The sequence below is a fragment of the Aptenodytes patagonicus genome, unplaced genomic scaffold (genome assembly GCF_965638725.1).
Source record: "Aptenodytes patagonicus unplaced genomic scaffold, bAptPat1.pri.cur scaffold_81, whole genome shotgun sequence".
NCBI classification, from domain to species: Eukaryota; Metazoa; Chordata; class Aves; order Sphenisciformes; family Spheniscidae; genus Aptenodytes; species Aptenodytes patagonicus.
The window spans coordinates 348286-365217 of NW_027472029.1; the positions used below are offsets into that span (position 1 = coordinate 348286).

The following is a 16932-nucleotide window of genomic DNA, read 5'->3' on the forward strand; positions in this document are numbered from 1 at the left end:
GTGATTAAATACTGTTGTTGTTGTTGTGTTTGTGACCTGAGAAAGCTGTGGTGTAGTTAATGTGAGGCTTTTAACCCTCTACAGACTATGCAACCAGTAATGCATTCACAGGCTTATAAGAGGTGTCAGGCACCAGTCTCTGGATTTGAGATATTTCACTCCCCTGCTGTTTCTGCTTCCCTGTGATGAGTGTTGTGGAAGACTGAAACAGGAACCAATCTTACGAGGTAGTTGAAGAGAGAACTAAACAGCTGGACCCTCTGGGGCAAAAAGACGGGCTCTTCAGCTCGCTTCCGGATGAGCCACTTACACATGTAGCTTCATACCAAGACCTGATAACACCTACTGCCAAAAACCCCCAAAACTAACTCCCAGCCCCCCCAAAACCCCAAAAGATGCATTAGGACAGGATCTGTGCTCCACAGCGGACACTTTTGGTCTCAGAATACTTGCTTGTAGTCACAGATTGCTCAGTACTACGTGGCTGTCTGCCTGCATGACTGGCTGAGTCAAGTTTCTTGTCTGTCTTCCGTGGCAGAAAATTTAAGAGGTGTTCCCAATTGCCAGGCCAAGTCTGAGTAAACAAGGAGGACTACTGTTGACCCTCGTTCATTGAATAGAGTTCATGGGAGCTTGAAAGACTTTTCTACTACAGCAGTGCTTTACTTTCCAGGAATCAGTCTTGAGGCTATGAAGCAGCGCATCTTTGACTTTGTGTCGTGGTAAAAGGTCACAAATAGGACTTTTGGAACATGTGGCACTGTCTTTTTGTAAATGAGCCTCAAACTTCTGTCTCCATTGCCTTCAAGGCTGGTTTAAGTCTGTGCTCAAGAAATCAACCTAAGGGTGTGTTTAAGTTGTGCTTTCAAAGATCTTTTTTATACCACCTCGGCAGCTGCTAAATCTCGTGCATCCAGTCATGGTCACGGAGCACATCTTTACCTTTGTCCTACACAATGCTTGCGGATGGACAGAGTGTACAGCCCCTACTTTCGTATCAGAGTCTGACCAGTGCACCTCATTTGCGAAGTGTCTTCGTATTTTACTGGTCAATAAAGTCGTTACTGAACATCTTCCATACAGTGGGGTTCCTTAACTGAGATTTGCTTGCCCCCGCGTGGAAAATGTGAACTATACTGGTTTGCTTTAGAAGCTGTCTTAGGCAGGACTTGTTTGATATTATTTCCCCCTTCCCCTCCGCCCCAACTCTGGGGGGGACTGGCTCCCCCCCAACATTTCTATGTGAATAAAAGTTGAAATTTCTTTCAGTGAAAATTCACCTCTAACAGGTTTATGGAGTTTTAGTACTTCATCTGATGAAGCGGTCTTTCGAATGGTGGACTTGTTCAGGACAACTTTTATTAAAATTGGCTTTAGTGATTATTCCTTCTACAATAAAAATGAGGTTCTTTGCTTGGGCTTCATGCTAGTTTTTCAAAGAGGCGGTTTAGATTTTTCTTATCTACTCTGCACGTCTCTGTTATGTCCAAAGGTACTTGATAAAATAGAATGAACTGTGCATGCTTCAGAGCAAAATTTAGCATTTTTCTTTTTAGTCATGTCAGATTTTTTTTTTTTTTTTAAAGCCAGTCTCGATATTTATAGGTAGCATTTCCTAGAACGGTTGAGAGAAAGCTTGTCTCTTCTCAGATTAGGTGAATTGGAGGTATCACATCAAATCATATGAGAATGCGTTGTGTCGTGCCAGTTCATTTTAGAGCTCTGAAAGTTTAGGAAACTTGGGTCGAATGCGGTACGATGGATTTTTGGTTGGTTTTTGTTTGGTGGTGTTTTTTTGTTGGTTTTTGTTTTTTGTTTGGTGGTTTGCTTGTTGGGTTTTTTTAATTGTAGAGCTGCTATTTGTCCACAACACACACAATTCATGTGTTGCATTGTAGACAGTTTGAATGTATGCTGTATTTGGAAAGACAGTATTTCAGTTAATGCTTACTTAGAAAATGGTGGTATCGGAGGTTCAACACAACCCTGCTGGAGTTTCTGTATATCTCAAAGTAGTTTGCTGACTCTGTAGTAATTTGTGATCCTAAACGCGTTGCCCATGTGCATCCCACGTCCCCTCTGTGTTCTGCTTTTGCTGTTGGCTGTGCTTGGTGGAGGAGCTGAGGGATATTTCACCCATTAGTCTCTGGCAAGATTAGAGGAGGAGCTGGTAAGAGCTTACGCGGTTTGAAAGAAGATCGTTAACCAGGAAGAAGTTCTCATAGCTACTACAGAGAGATGCATTTTCGCTCTAGTGGTGTGCCTACGGATAATAATACCTCTCGACAGAGCTTTAGCTGCTGTAATGCCATGACTTCTCTAACTTCATCAGTTCTGTAATCAAGACACGGAGCAAAGAGCTTTGCGTGCATATGTGTTACACTATTTCAGATATCTCTTTGTAGACATATGTTTAGGTTTGTAAAGGAACCTTGATGTTGCAAGGAATTCTGCAAAACATGTTTAGAACTGAATAACGTTAGGGAAATGCTAGATTTTGAAAATGTGCAAAGCCTTTACAGCCAAACTTGCCCGTTATGATTTGACACTTAGTTCTCTTGCACGTCAGATGTCGTTTCTATTGGCCATCAGAAATAAGCTCATGGGAAATACACGCTGTACTGTGCATATTCTACTAGAGGTATACGTTCTTTCATGTTTCGGTATAACATATGTTTTTAGCCCCAAATGACCTTTTCTCTCTCCTTTTATTTTTTCTGCAGGGTTTGGAATACTGTGATGAAAGGTACAGTTTAGATCTCACGGGTGGAGTCTTTCCCTTGAGAGGGCAGACCAGCAATGCCAAATTACTCAGCTGCCAGACTGTAGAAAAATTTCGCAACCACGTTGACAGAGAGGATAGCGTTAATGAAGGTTTGTTCTGATGTCCGTGTTTGGCTATTCTAAAAGAAACGGTTTTAGAATCCAAGCAATGAACGCTGTTCTGTACCCGCAGTGTGAAAGTCTTAAATATCTGTATAGACTAGCTTGTTGGGCTTCTTGAAAAAGGCAAATTGGGTGCTTAAGTTACGTGGGGCTGCTTTAAAGGACAAAATAGGTTTTATTTTATGCTTGCTGACACGCTACAGCGACGTATGGTGGGGTCATCTGTGTAATGCTTGTCAGTCGTTTTATTCCTCCAGCTGTCGTCTTTGAGCAATAAGATCATCCTCTCCATTGCTTAGGAATGTTACCTGAATGTTTTTTTTCCTGTGCAAACCTATGTCTGCATCTGCATCCAGTTGGTGGCCGGTCAGTTTCTGTTTGAAATAATTATCGGTGATCTGGATGAGGGGATCGAGTGCACCCTCAGTAAGTTTGCAGACGACACCAAGTTGGGCGGGGGTGTTGATCTGCTCGAGGGTAGGAAGCCTCTGCAGAGGGATCTGGAGAGGCTGGATCGATGGGCCGAGGCCAACTGCATGAGGTTCAGCAAGGCGAAGTGCCGGGTCCTGCACTTGGGTCACAAGAACCCCATGCAACGCTAGAGGCTTGGGGAAGAGTGGCTGGAAAGCTGCCTGGTGGAAAAGGACCTGGGGGTGTTGGTCAACAGCCGGCTGAATGTGAGCCGGCAGTGTGCCCGGGTGGCCAAGAAGGCCAATGGCATCAGTATGCTTGTATCAGAAACAGTGGGGCCAGCAGGAGGAGGGAAGTGATCGTGCCCCTGTACTCGGCACTGGTGAGGCCGCACCTCGAATACTGTGTTCAGTTTTGGGCCCCTCACTACAAGGAGGACGTCGAGGTGCTGGAGCGTGTCCAGAGAAGAGCAATGAAGCTGGTGAAGGGTCTGGAGAACAAGTCTTATGAGGAGCGGCTGAGGGACCTGGGGTTGTTTAGCCTGGAGAAAAGGAGGCTGAGGGGAGACCTTGTCGCTCTCTACAACTACCCGAAAGGAGGTTGTGGCGAGGTGGGTGTCAGTCCCTTCTCCCAGGTAACAAGCGATAGGACGAGAGGAGATGGCCTGAAGTTGCGCCAGGGGAGGTTTAGATTGGACATGAGGAAAAAATTCTTCTCTGAAAGAGTGGTTAAACATTGGAACAGGCTGCCCAGGGAAGTGGTGGAGTCACCACCCCTGGAGGTATTTCAAAGACGTGGAGACGTGGCGCTTAGGGACATGGTTTAGTGGTGGACTTGGCAGCGTTAGGTTTACGGTTGGGCTTGATGATCTTAAGGGTCTTTTCCAACCTGAATCGTTGTATAGTTCTATGATCTGCCTGTCCAGTTTGTCCTCTCTAAACCTAATAGGTTCCTGCACCTATTAGGAGTACACGAGTTCTTAAAGCAGCAGCTTTCCTTGTCCATATACACAGTTAAAACTCTTACGATGTCTTTCCTTACCTTGCAATAAGTCAACATACATCTCTGGGTTTACAAATTCAGTTATGCTCTGACCATATCTTTGAGCCTGCTGCAGCGAGAACTTTCATAGCCTTTTGTTTTGACTGCGTTATTCACCTTCCCTCTCTGGCCTTAACGTATGTCTGATGTTGGAAGGAAGACACTTGCATGATCATTCTAGGCTATTTCTGTTTATTGTCTTTGATTTAGTCCTGAAGTGGCAACTTCCACCTCTTCTGTGATGCCATCCTCTATCAACCGTGTGTCACAATCTAATAAAAACGTCTTTGGATTTTCTCCACTTGTGTCATGTTTCTGAGGAGAGTGCCTTCTAAAAACTTGTGAAAAGTGCTGTGTTTCATGAGTGATGGAACAGAATTAAGTCAAAACAGAAAGTGGTGTTTTAAAACTATCAGGTGTATCGTCTTTTCTACAAATAAGAAACCACGTCTTGTCTTTTACAGTAGTGTCTCCTGAGACCAGCGTATCAATCTTCAGTTGGCAAGTGAATACATATGGTCAGGGAAGACCATCTACTTATTTGGGTGTATTTGACATTAATCGCTGGTACCATGCTCAAATGCCAGATTCGCTAAGGTAGATTTTTGTTAAGTTGTTTTCAATATCCCTACAAACAATTCATTTGAAAGTGGGCGTTCAGCTTATGCGCTTGTTTTCTTTAAGGCCAGAAGAATTCCTTCACGATTGCCCCTATTTCGCATTGTGGTCGCTGGATACTGTGGTAAGCGTGACTTCTCCAAACCTCATTTTGGATATTCTGGTATGTGAGCGGAGTCTAAGCCGGGGAGTTCCTCCTTCTTATCCACCACCTGAGCAGTTTTTTCATCCAAGCACCTATAATTTTGGTAGGTATTTCACCGCTTTTAATAGCGATAAGCTTAAACGGAGGTCAAATGCCATTTATTGGTTCTCTTGTTCGTTGTTTGTCACTCAAAACCCAAACCAAGCCAAAACACCCCAACCCCCCACAAACCCAACTGTGATTACATTGTACTAAGAAAGCATTTAGTGTTGTGAAACATATCTGACGGTCTGCTGTGTTTTGGGTTTGGGTGCTTTTGTAACGTAGCCTGTGAAGTGGCGATGGTTATAAAATGAAACGACTTTGAACTGAAGCTGAAAGCACAGCACCTCGGCAGCGCTAGAGAGAAAATTCCTACACGCAGTAATTTTTTTTAACAAGTTTGTGATGTGATGAAGAAAACGGGTACTCAGTTATATCTTTCCCGATACTGCTATTTCGAAAATGTGAACTGGTCATAACATAACTGTGAGAGTACGGAGTGCTGTCAAACGTTCGTTGTTTCTGCAGATGGTACGTGCTTGCTGAACTCCGGAGTCGTTCACATGACTTGCACCGGCTTCCAGAAGGAGGTGATCTTTTACTGTGTCTTTATTGAGACTGTCAAGAGATGTACCTCTTCTAAGTTTTCTGTGGCACTGCTTTCGGTGTCAGAGACCGTTTTACGCTCATCCTGCCCATCCGCACGCATAATTGCAATCGTATCCTGCCAGTTTTATGCAAACGGTCATGTTTCAGGTCCACTCTCGGGACTGTAAAACTACCATTGTCTCCTGTTGAAGCACGATCAGGGATTGAATGTCTAGAAAGGAGTAGAACGTTGCTCTAGGGCAAGAACAAAAATGTTGTGGAAGTCGGGGAAAGCTGTTACTGCTTTATTACCCATCAGTCGAACTGCCTGCATAGTCCCGAGTTTTAGGGTTTTGACCCCTGATTAACTTGAAAAAGGAGGACAGAGTGGAGAAAATGAGAAATTACTTAACTGTTTAAGAAGAAATGAATTTGTTTTTTCTCCCAAACTTGGCCAAATTGTAACTTCCGAGCCACTGCACGGATTGTAACAAATAATTTTGAAGTAAGTTTCAGCTCGCCAAATATTTCCAACATAAACCAGCTTCTGCACAAAGAAGCACAGAAAGGGTCTTCCGAAGTGTGATTTGAAGTTGTGCGTTAGTTCTAGCTTGTAGAGAATGTATTTTGCGTCAGTGTTCAGGGAAAGAGAAAGGCCTGTGTCGTGACAGAGCAGCTCGAAAATACTTAAGCATTGCAAGGGCTGCTATTGTGTTTTACAGGATTTGGTTTAGAAACTGTAACTGTTAGTTTGGCTGCCGTCTTTAAGACTCTCCCTAGTAACGCTTGCTCAGATTGCCAACCTAAAGCACATTATTGATGCAAGCTTTCTGACAGTTTAAGTGAACGTTTGTATTAGTTCTCTTAGTGGTTATCCAGAACCTTAGCGACTGCCTAATAATGCTGTCTTAACCTGTAGTTTTTGATTGATGTTTCAGACCTTGAATTTTTTAAAGAAATCTGGTCCTTCGATAAGCGAAGCCATTCATGACAGCTACAATAGGTGTCTTGTAGCTGGCTTGCTGTCTCCAAGACTAGTTGATGCCCAGCCATCCAGTTTGAGCCAGGTGAGTGCGTATCAGGGAATCAAGGGGGAAATACATCCCTCTTGTCTGACGGGGCTGTAGAGGCTACAGGACATGATGATCTGATTTTCCTGTTATTTGCAAGCTGCACTGAAATGCAGGGCTTGACTTTAGTTAGCAGAAGTAGTAGTAGTCTTCGATCCAAACTACTGAGGTTGACTGGGAACAGTCTTTAGAGACCCCTCTCTTCATTCTGTGCCCCAGATACGCACAAGGACGCGTGCAGTCAGTGCTGGTCATGCGCAGCAGAAAGCACCCTTCCCTCAGAACAACCTTCATCCCCGTCAGCTTCTCAAAGCACGAGGTTCAGTGCAGTAGCTGACGAAGGGGGTGTCTCGCTCGGATGCGAGCTATTGCAGACATCAGCTTGCTGCACGATACGTGACCATTTGCTTCCAAGGAAGTGGGCTGTGGTAAACAATTACTGTGGTCAGCTCTACCTGAGACTTTCATCACCGCTTCCGCTCATTTTCCCTTCATCAGTAGGCGCTTCTGCATCCTCTCAAAGCAGATCTTCACCTCTGTAGCCTTTGCCTTGTGCTACAGTAGCCCAATTTACTCCTCTTAGAGTGCCCTCTTGTTGCTGCAACACCTTAATCGCCTTTATCTCATGACACCCACTACCTTCTACCTGCTTTATCCCACCATAGTGACTTCACCCGCCTCTTTCGTAGGTTTCCCGTTTGCAGTGCACCAACCTCTCTCTCTCATGCAAAGAGTTTCGTGAGAGATGGAGCGTCTTCACCCAGGCAGGATCTAAGCTAAGGGATCAGCTAGCTAGTCATCCCACAGTGGAGCGGTTAGTGGGGAGGGGAGAGCAGTCTTCCCACTGCCCTCATCTTCCTGTCTACTGGATTCTTCACCGGATTTGTGGAAGCGTGTTAGGGCAAGTAACGCTTCTGCACAGTGCGGTAGCTAAAGTAAATTTCTTGGCAAGTTGGCCTAGCCCATAGACTGTTTATTTTGCAAGCCTGATGTAGACTCTTGCATTCAGATTAGATGTTCTGGCGTCAACTCCAGTTTGGAAATAACTTGGGAAATCAAGAAGTTTTTCTAATAACCTTTGCTGAACTGGGACTATCTCGTTCAGAGACTTGTTAGGCATTTGAGCAGGGATTTCGTTTGCATGTCAGTAAGACAAATTTCAGGGTTCGGGTCAAGAAGCTTGCTTTGGAGTTTTGTTTGCCACCGTAAGTAGCATTTGGTGTGTTTCCTTGTCTGCAACCACTTTTCAGACAAAGGTGGAACTATCACATGTGTATTCCAATGTGTAGAAATGGCTTTGACTGGAATGATTTTACCTAGAAGGGAAAGATAGTTTTGAATGTGTTTAAAAAAACCAAACAAGCAAACAAGCAAGCAAGTAAAATTTTATGAAGGATCGTTTCACCTGAAAGAAGTATCAGAACACCAGCTGAAATAAGCTGCTACTTAACATCGCATGTCTGTGCACACCTGTGCATTATCCTTCTAAAGGATTACCGCTACGCTGTAATACAGTGTTGGAACGGCCTAAAATGTAAACCTATTAGACTTTAAATGTCTCACTTCTTTCCTGTCATTTTAGAAAACTGTAACTTAACGTTTTGGGCGTCAGAACTGCTTGACGCCTTCATAGTCTAGAAAGCTGCTTGCCCTTAGCTTCACTGTTTCCACGCAAAGAGTGTATTTGGTCTGTCCCCTTCATGCATTCCTGATGGCAAGCTTCACGCACAAAACGCGTAGTGGGTCTAGCAGAGGATGTTACCGACAACAGTTAGTTGGAACTCAGTAAACTGAGACTACAATGCAGAGGCATGCAAATAAAGGTTAGAATCAGCCTTCAGTAAGTTGAACTGGCAGAGGAAAAGTTTAATGTGTTCCTCAGACCAAGCAGCAGTCCAGCCCGTGGCTAGAATTAAGAAAAAGAATGTGGAATTAGTTGCATGTGTACTCACTGCCTTTGTGACGTCTGAATGAGTATACGGTTAGAAGCAAACACGTCCTGTTGATGGTTCAGGTATTGACAGCATGTGAGATGCTCATTTTAGTTTGTCTGTTACGTTTAGGAGGAGCAGTTAGAAGCGGTATTGTCAGCTGCTGTCCAGGCAGGTTCTTTAGAACTTCTGACTGGATGCATTAAGCATTGGACATCTGAAGGTAACGCTTCTTATGTTGTTTTGATGTTACGTATTTTTTGGTTTGAAATTGTTGATTCAGTTCTTTTTTGTTCTCTTTTTTTAAAGAGCAGCCAAGTTCTGCTGCTAATTTACGGTTTGTTCTTGAGTGGACGTGGAACAAAGTGATCTATACAAAAGACGAACTGGACCAAACATGTGAGTCCTAGTGTAGTCATTCTGCAAACATAAAACCATTCTTTCTAACTGAGCTTGTTCAGTAATCTGCTGGTATAGGATATTGCACGCGGTTCTTTAAGTGTACTTTGAAACTCTGAAATTGCTCTGCCGGCTAACGCTTTAATATTTGTTCTTTAAAAAGGTGTTCCGCTGTTTGATGGCTCTTGCAACTTCATTGACCCACAGACATTACAGTCTCTTCAGCACTGCCAGTTGCTCCTGAGCAACCTTAGCACAGTCTTAAACTGTTTTCTAACGGAAGCACAGGAGCTTACTGAAAAAGGTGTGTAAGAGTATTACTAAGCCTTTGGCACGTTTTATTAAGGTTTGGAATTATGCTTGGGTTGCAGTTGTGGAAGCATGAGCTTTTGTTGTTTTTGATGGTTGGAAGACAGCCAAAGCCAAATTTAGCTGGGAGAAGGGGCTTAAATCTGAGAAGCTGGGAGGACCACTTAACATGCCCTGAGTTCAGGGAAACAGTTTGTTGTGGAGTTCATGCAAGTGGCTAGGGGAGGCTACATTCAGCAAGAAGCGATGTAAGCAACTGGGTCGACATTACAGCAACTGAATGTGCTAATGCCGAAAAGTATTCTCTTTAATTCTTAGCTAGCAATTTGTAATTGCATGCAAGTCTGGTATTGCAAATGACTGAAACGTATGAAGGAAGCAGAAATGAGTAAGTTGTAAGTTACTTGGGTTTCTGTAGCTTTTTATATTATAAACTGTCCTTGGCATGTTGAGAAAAAAGAGGCGTATCCCTTTGCTGTAGTACAAATCTCTGCTACGTGAAAACCAGAGGTCTTGTTCGTGAGTGCATTTATTAGTTCAGGCTTTATTTTTGTTACTCTAACCTTTAGTGAATGTGCTTCTTTGTAGGGGTTGCTTTTTGTTTTGGTGGCGATTGTGGGGTTTTTCTTCAAAGGAGGAAGTGACAGAGAGTGAAAACTGCAAAGGCAAAGATTTCTACCGTGTTATTTTTGTACTTTCTGTTCAGTATGATGAAGGGAGTTTTGTAAAAATGGGAGGAATTGCATCACAAGAATCATCTTCTATGCCTTTTTTCAGGTTTTGCAGACTTGACAAACAAGCAGGTGGTAACTAGCCTCATTTCTTTGTATGCACAAGTGGTCACCTGGTTCTGTCGATCCAGCCTCCTTCCAGAGGGTTTAGGTAAGCATAAACTGTAACACGTTTGTAACGAGGAGACTCTCCAGGAAGTGATTCCTACGAACACATGCTTAGCCATGCTTTGGTAAATGTTTTGTCCGTAACACGTCGTGTCGGTCCAGCGACAGCGTGTGCTGACGTTCCGTTGGTGAAACGGAGATTTTACAGGTTTTTCAGGTACCTAGTGTAGCGTAATGCAAGCGGTTTCTTTCCGGGATGTGTTTTGGAAATAGCAACAAGCCTCTGTTGCTATTCAAGGAGTTGCTTATGTCCACAGCTTGAAATACTTGGGATTTGAAACAAATAACTGTGGAACAACCAATACTGGAGTGCTTGTTTTTACAGTAAAAGCATTACCTGCATGTTTTGAACTTTGTCTTTATTGCTTGAGGGAAATCTACACCTCGGAAATACTTCTTTCCTTGGATGGATTATAAATTCTGTCGCCAGCCTTAACTGTCTTACAAATGCTCACGTGACACGTTGAAAAAACCATTCCCTTGGAGAACTGTTTTTTCTTATAGTGAACTCCAGCTTACACCACATGTTCTGAATGCGGCGTCAACTGTAAACTTGAAATGGCACTTGAGACAGGAAGGAATTGAGTCTCGTGTCTTACGTCTCCTTTAGCAAAGGCAGAAACAGGACTGGCTGCTTTCAGAGTTGGAGGCTTCTTGATGCTTAGCTTGTACGATCGTCTGTCTTTTTAGTCAAAAATTTTAGATTAAAAATGTGATATTGCTTCTTTAACTTGCTTTTACTTTATTGCCTGTAGATGACGAGACGCGTTTGTCTAGACCTTTCTACAATTATCCTCTGATTCAGAGCTACTATACTGGTCATCGGCAGAAACTTGAGCGTTTATCGAGGTAGGACTTACTGGAAAACTCTAGAACGCTTCCACTGCCAATTCGGAAGTGGAAGTGAATGGCTTTTGTATCGACGGTTGTATTTGCCACGCTTAATGCCTTTGCCGGCAATACTCTTGACTGCGGTGATGCGTGTGTTCTGTTGAACGCAGAGCTTACTCTCCTGTGTTAAAATGTTTACACACACCTCTGCTTAGTACCATTTGCTGGTATCATCAGTTTTTTGTGGCGTACTTAACTCATTGGCTAATCTGTATAATTTGTTACTCCTGAAGAAGATCGTGTGATTAGGAGAGGCTCAGTCATCTCCAGCTCAGCAAAGCACGGCGTTCACAGAACAGTTGTTCTGGGCACAGAAGAAAGCGTGTTGTGAAAAAAAAATCCTCTCTCTTCTTGACTAGTAATGGATGGTAAAAATTGTATTGGCCTAAATCCCCTACTCACAAGTACCTTTGTGTGATTTAATAAGATAGTCAGAGTTACACGTCGTTGGCACACCTAGCACTCTACTGGCTATTGGCTAGAAGTCGCTTCCTACTGTAAACTCTCTTTCCTGGACTAGCTTACTGGCATATAGGTGATATGCCTTGGATTAGATGATAATAGATTTTTCTTTGGCAGTTGTACTGAGAGCTAAATAAAGACCTAAAGAAGCTTAGGCTATGGCACTGTGAACAAGATGCTGCCAGGTGAGTTAAGGTGGAAGCTGCAGTGGATTAGGTATTGACTTGAAAGTTCCTCTGACTTAGCTTACGTCGCAAGTAACTTACCTACAGGCTCATGTGTTCCTTAGAAGCATACAGCCTCTAGCGTGCTTTTTCTGCTTTTTATCGGCAGGAAAGTAAAGGGTAGCGTCGCAGTCGGCAGAAGACTGTGAAGGGCTTTTGAAGAGCGTAATTCTTAAAAGTTCAGCCATCCGTAATTGTAGTTCTATTTTGAACTCCTTTAATAGCTGAATGTCTCCTAACGGTCGTTGAATCATGGAATCATAGAATAGTTTGGGTTGGAAGGGACCTCTGTCTTCCATCTGACTCAGAAATTTTTTCCATGTGCATTTCGAGTCGTAATCACGCCTTTGTATGTTTGTTCCTTTCTTTGACTGGCTCATTTTTTGTTTTGACTGGAGGAAATTTGTTACACGGAGAGGCTGGAATTAGTGTTTTACTCTGTCCAAACCCTTGCTACCTTTTGTTCCAGAGGAAAATGGGATTCTGACTGCTTGATGATTGATGGAATGGTTTCCCAGTTAGGAGACCAAGTTGAGAAGTTGTGGCGGAGAGATGAAGGAGGAACTGGGAAATATCCACCTGCTACTTTACATGTGAGTGTGGTGTTCACTGAAAACAACAACAACAACAACAACAACAACGCCCCCCCCCCCAACCCCACCCAAGAGCCAGTGATTTATGCAAGACAGGGGTTTTTAAAGACCACCTAATTTTTTATTTCAGGCACTGCTGGATCTCTATTTGCTAGAAAACATTGAAGAAAGCTACAAACATGCAATTGTATCCTTTCCAGTTGTTTTTACTACACCTTCAGTATATGCACATAAATGTTCTTAAATGTTTGTCGCCTACGTGTTTAATGACACTTTTGAATTTATGCTTCAAACACAATGCAAGCGAAAACAGTTAGTTTAGAATTAAGTCGTAGGCAGAAGCATTGTTTTATTTCTTTGGACTGCGGATTTTTTACGTTGGTTTTTTTTTAATGTTTTGTTGCAAAGTCTCTTCTGATGTGAGAAAGCAGGTTTACTAAGAAACGTTAAAGATAAAAAGCCTCTGTAGTTTTTCTCAAAGCTTAAACACAGGTTTTAATTTTTTAAAGCACCCGTACCCGTAGCAAATGGCTACTTACTAGCATGATGCGCTAAAACGTGCTGCTTCAGAGCAAAAGGGTTTCTAACGGTGGTTTACCAGGACCTGATTTTTGCCACAATCATCCGTTTTCCAGCAGTGCTTGCTTTTGTTCTCTTAAAAGTGCAGGCACACAGAATAATAAGCAGAGAGAAGAGAAAAGTCACTGGGCAGAAACTTAATTTTTAAGCTGCTGAAACGGACAGAACTGCTTTTGCTGTTTGTTGCCTAACCTGAGAGGGGAGCCTAGAGGGCAAGGGGTTTGCTAGCTGTTGTACCCCAGAGCTGCCTTCTTAGAACGTGTCCCTGAGAACGGATGTCGGAAAGAGAAAATGACACTACCGATGGGTGATCCACATACTGCTTTAAATCCAGTTTTAGTCATTCAGAGCGAAGTTGTATTGTAAGGACGCCATAATTTACATCGTTTTATATCCTCTGGAAAAAACCAACTGTAGCATTTCTTTGCTTTAATAACTACGCATTGGATGTTCAAATGCTTTGAATGTCCGACAGGTAGCTCCACTGACTAAAGAGGGAGCCCGAGGTTATAACTGAAGTATTTACATACCTAAAGTTAACCTTTCTGAATGCCTTACAGAAACCAAAGAGTCTTTCTTTTGGGTTATTTATTCGGAGTGCAGTTCTGTGGTTAGGACCTGACTATCTTCAGGTTATAATAGCTTAAAATGGTAAAACTAACGCATTAGTCTCTTCTGCTTCCTACCGCTTTTATAGTCTTGCTTCATTATGTTTTTCTAAATGCGGTGTGATAAATTTTTGGTCTTAGAAATCTATTAGCCTTAATTCGGTACTTGATATCAGACAATTTACTTGCTGCTGGATATCATGCATTCCTTTCCGAAGAAAACGGAAACTTCAGTCGGCTCCTTCCCAACTGCCTTTGCTATCCCTTGGGGTCTTGTTAGGCTTATTCAAGGTTTTTGGCTTCTCGATCACAATGATTATGAAGTACGTAAGTTACCGCTTAGTTAGACATACATTGCAGTACAAAGCTATAATCTAGAAAAGGATTTTAAAATTTGGTGCTTGGCTAATAACAGGTGATAAAACACTAGAAGCTTCTTTGTAATACTGCTACGACATCTTCAGCAATAAATTAAGATTTGAAATGTTGGTTTAATTACTTTGACAGGAATTTGATTAAAAAAGAAGACATCAACTTTAAGAATGCTTGATATTTGAACTTTCAAAGCCATCCGTTTAGGTTGTTTTCAGCAGACCAGTCGAGCGCTTTCTCAAAAACAGTGGTTTAGGTACTTTAAATATTAAAACTATGATCATAGCAGCAGGATTTGAGACAGAAGACCGCAAAAGTGACTGTTCAGCCCAATTCACGTTCTTTTGGATGCTGAAGGTTGCTCTTTGCCTGTCACGATGTTGATGTTATCTGTTTGTCTGGGAGAGTAGCTTATGATTTAGTAATGTGTTTATAAAAAGTGGTGTTTGTATACAGCGACTTGGTTAACCTAGGAAAGTGTGAATTACTCCTTTTAAAGCACTCGCTTTGTTCGGTATGGCTAACTGAATTTTTTTTCCTGCAAATACTTAAGCGTTGTTATTTACATGTCCTGTATCAAGCGTTTCATTAGTTAGTCATCTAAGCGTATTTAACACACATTCACCCTTACTTAAGAAGCTTTTGAATATTTTTGTTGCCTGCGTGTATGTATGTATGTATGTAGCTTAATAAACCCGATCTCTACCTCCCACAGAGTTCACTGGCCCTGCTCTTTCATCCAGCTACAGTCAAAACTGTGTCATGGCAACATCGGAGAATTCTTCAGTCCCTCATGTGCCAAGGAGAGCATAGGCGAGCCCTCAGATACATACAGGTGATGAAGCCATCCACGTCAAGCAGTAGTGAAGTGCGGCTTTTCCTCACTGTGTTGCTGTCCAATAGGTAAAGGAAGATATGCCACCATTTTGGCATTCAAATGTTGTGAAAGGTGGAGAACAAATAATATAAATCACGATTCCCTAAATTCCCTTTCAACTTTGAATGCAATACTTTTGGGGCATCTTTTTGGTTATACTATTACTATTCCTTCACATCTCAAAAAAACTAATTGCAGGTGCGTGGTGGAGGCTTGGGGTCTGTTGCAGCGACATACCACTAGGTCAAATATAGAAGAGCTGCTAAAGCACATGTATGAAATCTGTCAGGAGATGGGACTAATGGAAGACTTACTGAAGCTGCCTTTCACAGACACTGAACAAGTAAGTGTGGACGAGAAGAAAAATCTTAATCGTCCCTTTGAAAAGAGAAGAGGCAGAATCATAATAGATTTTTGAAATGTGTTATTTCTCATAGGAGTGTTTGGAGAAGTTTTTACAGACCAATGCGGGTGTTCAGAATCATGAATTTCTTTTAGTCCACCACCTGCAGCGTGCCAGCTATATCCCAGCCCTACAGCTGAATCGGTCGATGAAGGTTAATCTTACGGTAAGCGTAGAAGTTCTGCCAAGTGTGCAAGTTTCTGTTAGGTGTTACCAACCGCTTTTGATAGTACTCAATAAAACCCCTGCTTTCTTTTTTGTTCCACTCTTTGAAATACTAGGAATAAGTTCCTACACCTTAAGTCGCAGCTGAACCTAAAGGTTGAACAAACTATTTCACTACTCCAAAGGTACTCTGTGAAGTTGTAAATCAAATGTTACAGGCCATTGTTGACTCCACTTAAAATACTTTGTTTGCATCTGAGCAATAAAAAGATATCTTTTCCCTCAGCCAAGCTTATCATTCAGTTATTCACACGCGGATGTATTCCACAGCTTTCATTTTCCCACTTTCATGGCAGAAATTCTTCTCCAACTTCCGTTTCTCAAAATAGCCAGCCTAAATTTTGTCTTATGTGGACTTCTGTTATGAATCTGTGATGCATTTGCTCTTTTCCGGGACCACAGTTTTCCAGTGAATCAAACTTATCAGGTGGTTTGGGAAGTTTTAGAGCCTGCATTTGAAAGCTTTCATGCAGCCAGAAGGCGTGTGTAGGTAGCTGCTGCTTACTCGTATTAAAATTGGCATCCTTTTGTCCAACGTAATTTGCAGTTGCCCTGTATATTCAGTCATCTCGGACACTGGTGTTTCAGGAAAAACAAGGGAAGGCCTGCTATTTTGTAAGCCATTTGGAAATTGCAGGTGGCAACAAGCACATCAGAATGAGGTTCTGCAGGGTGCCAGAATTGTTCTACCTCCAAGGTGTAGGTTCTGTTGTTATTCTAGTCTTCCTTCCGCTTTGCTAAAAATACCGGGTGAAATTGGCGTGTGCTGATGGGTGGAACTTGCTGCTGCTCTGTGCAGTGGATGGTTTTTCCTGTGTCTGTAGAGGAAATTTAGTCACTAATTAGAAACGGCGCAGACAGTTCTGTGCAGTGAACTTCTTGAAAGGAGTTAACGCTTTGCTTTACGCTTTTCATTCCTCAGAATGACCGTGATCCTCGCTTGAGAGAGAGAGCAGTTGCCAGAAATTCTATATTAGACCAATACGGCAAGATCCTTCCTAGAGTTCAAAGGACGCTGGCTGTAGAGAGAGCCAAGCCTTACCGTTTGCCTTCATCGGTCTTAAGAGAAGGTAATTTTTAGGGGGGAGAAATGTAATGGACAGCTAACCATCACTTTGGTTACACAAGGCTGATATGTTTTCCCTCTTGCTTTACAGTCGCAAGACCAAAGCCATTATCAACAGTAACAAAACAAGCTAATGCAGGAAATGTGCATACAAGAGCAACTTTCATCAGTAACGTGTTGTCCAAAATTGGAGAAGTACGGGTAGGACATGAGCAGAAGACGAGTCTCTCACAATATGATAGGTAAGCAGCCTTTTAACAAAGCTTAGTGTTGAGCTGCATGTTTGGCGAGAG

General features: G+C 42.6%; 1 protein-coding gene across 3 annotated transcripts in view; it reads left to right on the plus strand.

Moving 5' to 3' along the window:
• LOC143173452 (protein ELYS-like) overlaps positions 1 to 16932 on the plus strand; it is a 47582-nt gene that overhangs the window by 14874 nt on the left and 15776 nt on the right. For all 3 annotated transcript variants that reach the window (XM_076363716.1, XM_076363715.1, XM_076363717.1), the window contains exons 8-25: positions 2724 to 2874; positions 4803 to 4935; positions 5023 to 5204; positions 5672 to 5733; positions 6670 to 6798; positions 8865 to 8955; positions 9042 to 9131; positions 9295 to 9435; positions 10218 to 10322; positions 11095 to 11188; positions 12386 to 12509; positions 12640 to 12696; positions 13873 to 14019; positions 14784 to 14971; positions 15144 to 15288; positions 15383 to 15514; positions 16496 to 16643; positions 16731 to 16881. In XM_076363716.1, the coding sequence (XP_076219831.1) occupies positions 2724 to 2874; positions 4803 to 4935; positions 5023 to 5204; positions 5672 to 5733; positions 6670 to 6798; positions 8865 to 8955; positions 9042 to 9131; positions 9295 to 9435; positions 10218 to 10322; positions 11095 to 11188; positions 12386 to 12509; positions 12640 to 12696; positions 13873 to 14019; positions 14784 to 14971; positions 15144 to 15288; positions 15383 to 15514; positions 16496 to 16643; positions 16731 to 16881 (2270 nt within the window). The remainder of the gene's footprint in view (positions 1 to 2723; positions 2875 to 4802; positions 4936 to 5022; positions 5205 to 5671; positions 5734 to 6669; positions 6799 to 8864; positions 8956 to 9041; positions 9132 to 9294; positions 9436 to 10217; positions 10323 to 11094; positions 11189 to 12385; positions 12510 to 12639; positions 12697 to 13872; positions 14020 to 14783; positions 14972 to 15143; positions 15289 to 15382; positions 15515 to 16495; positions 16644 to 16730; positions 16882 to 16932) is intronic.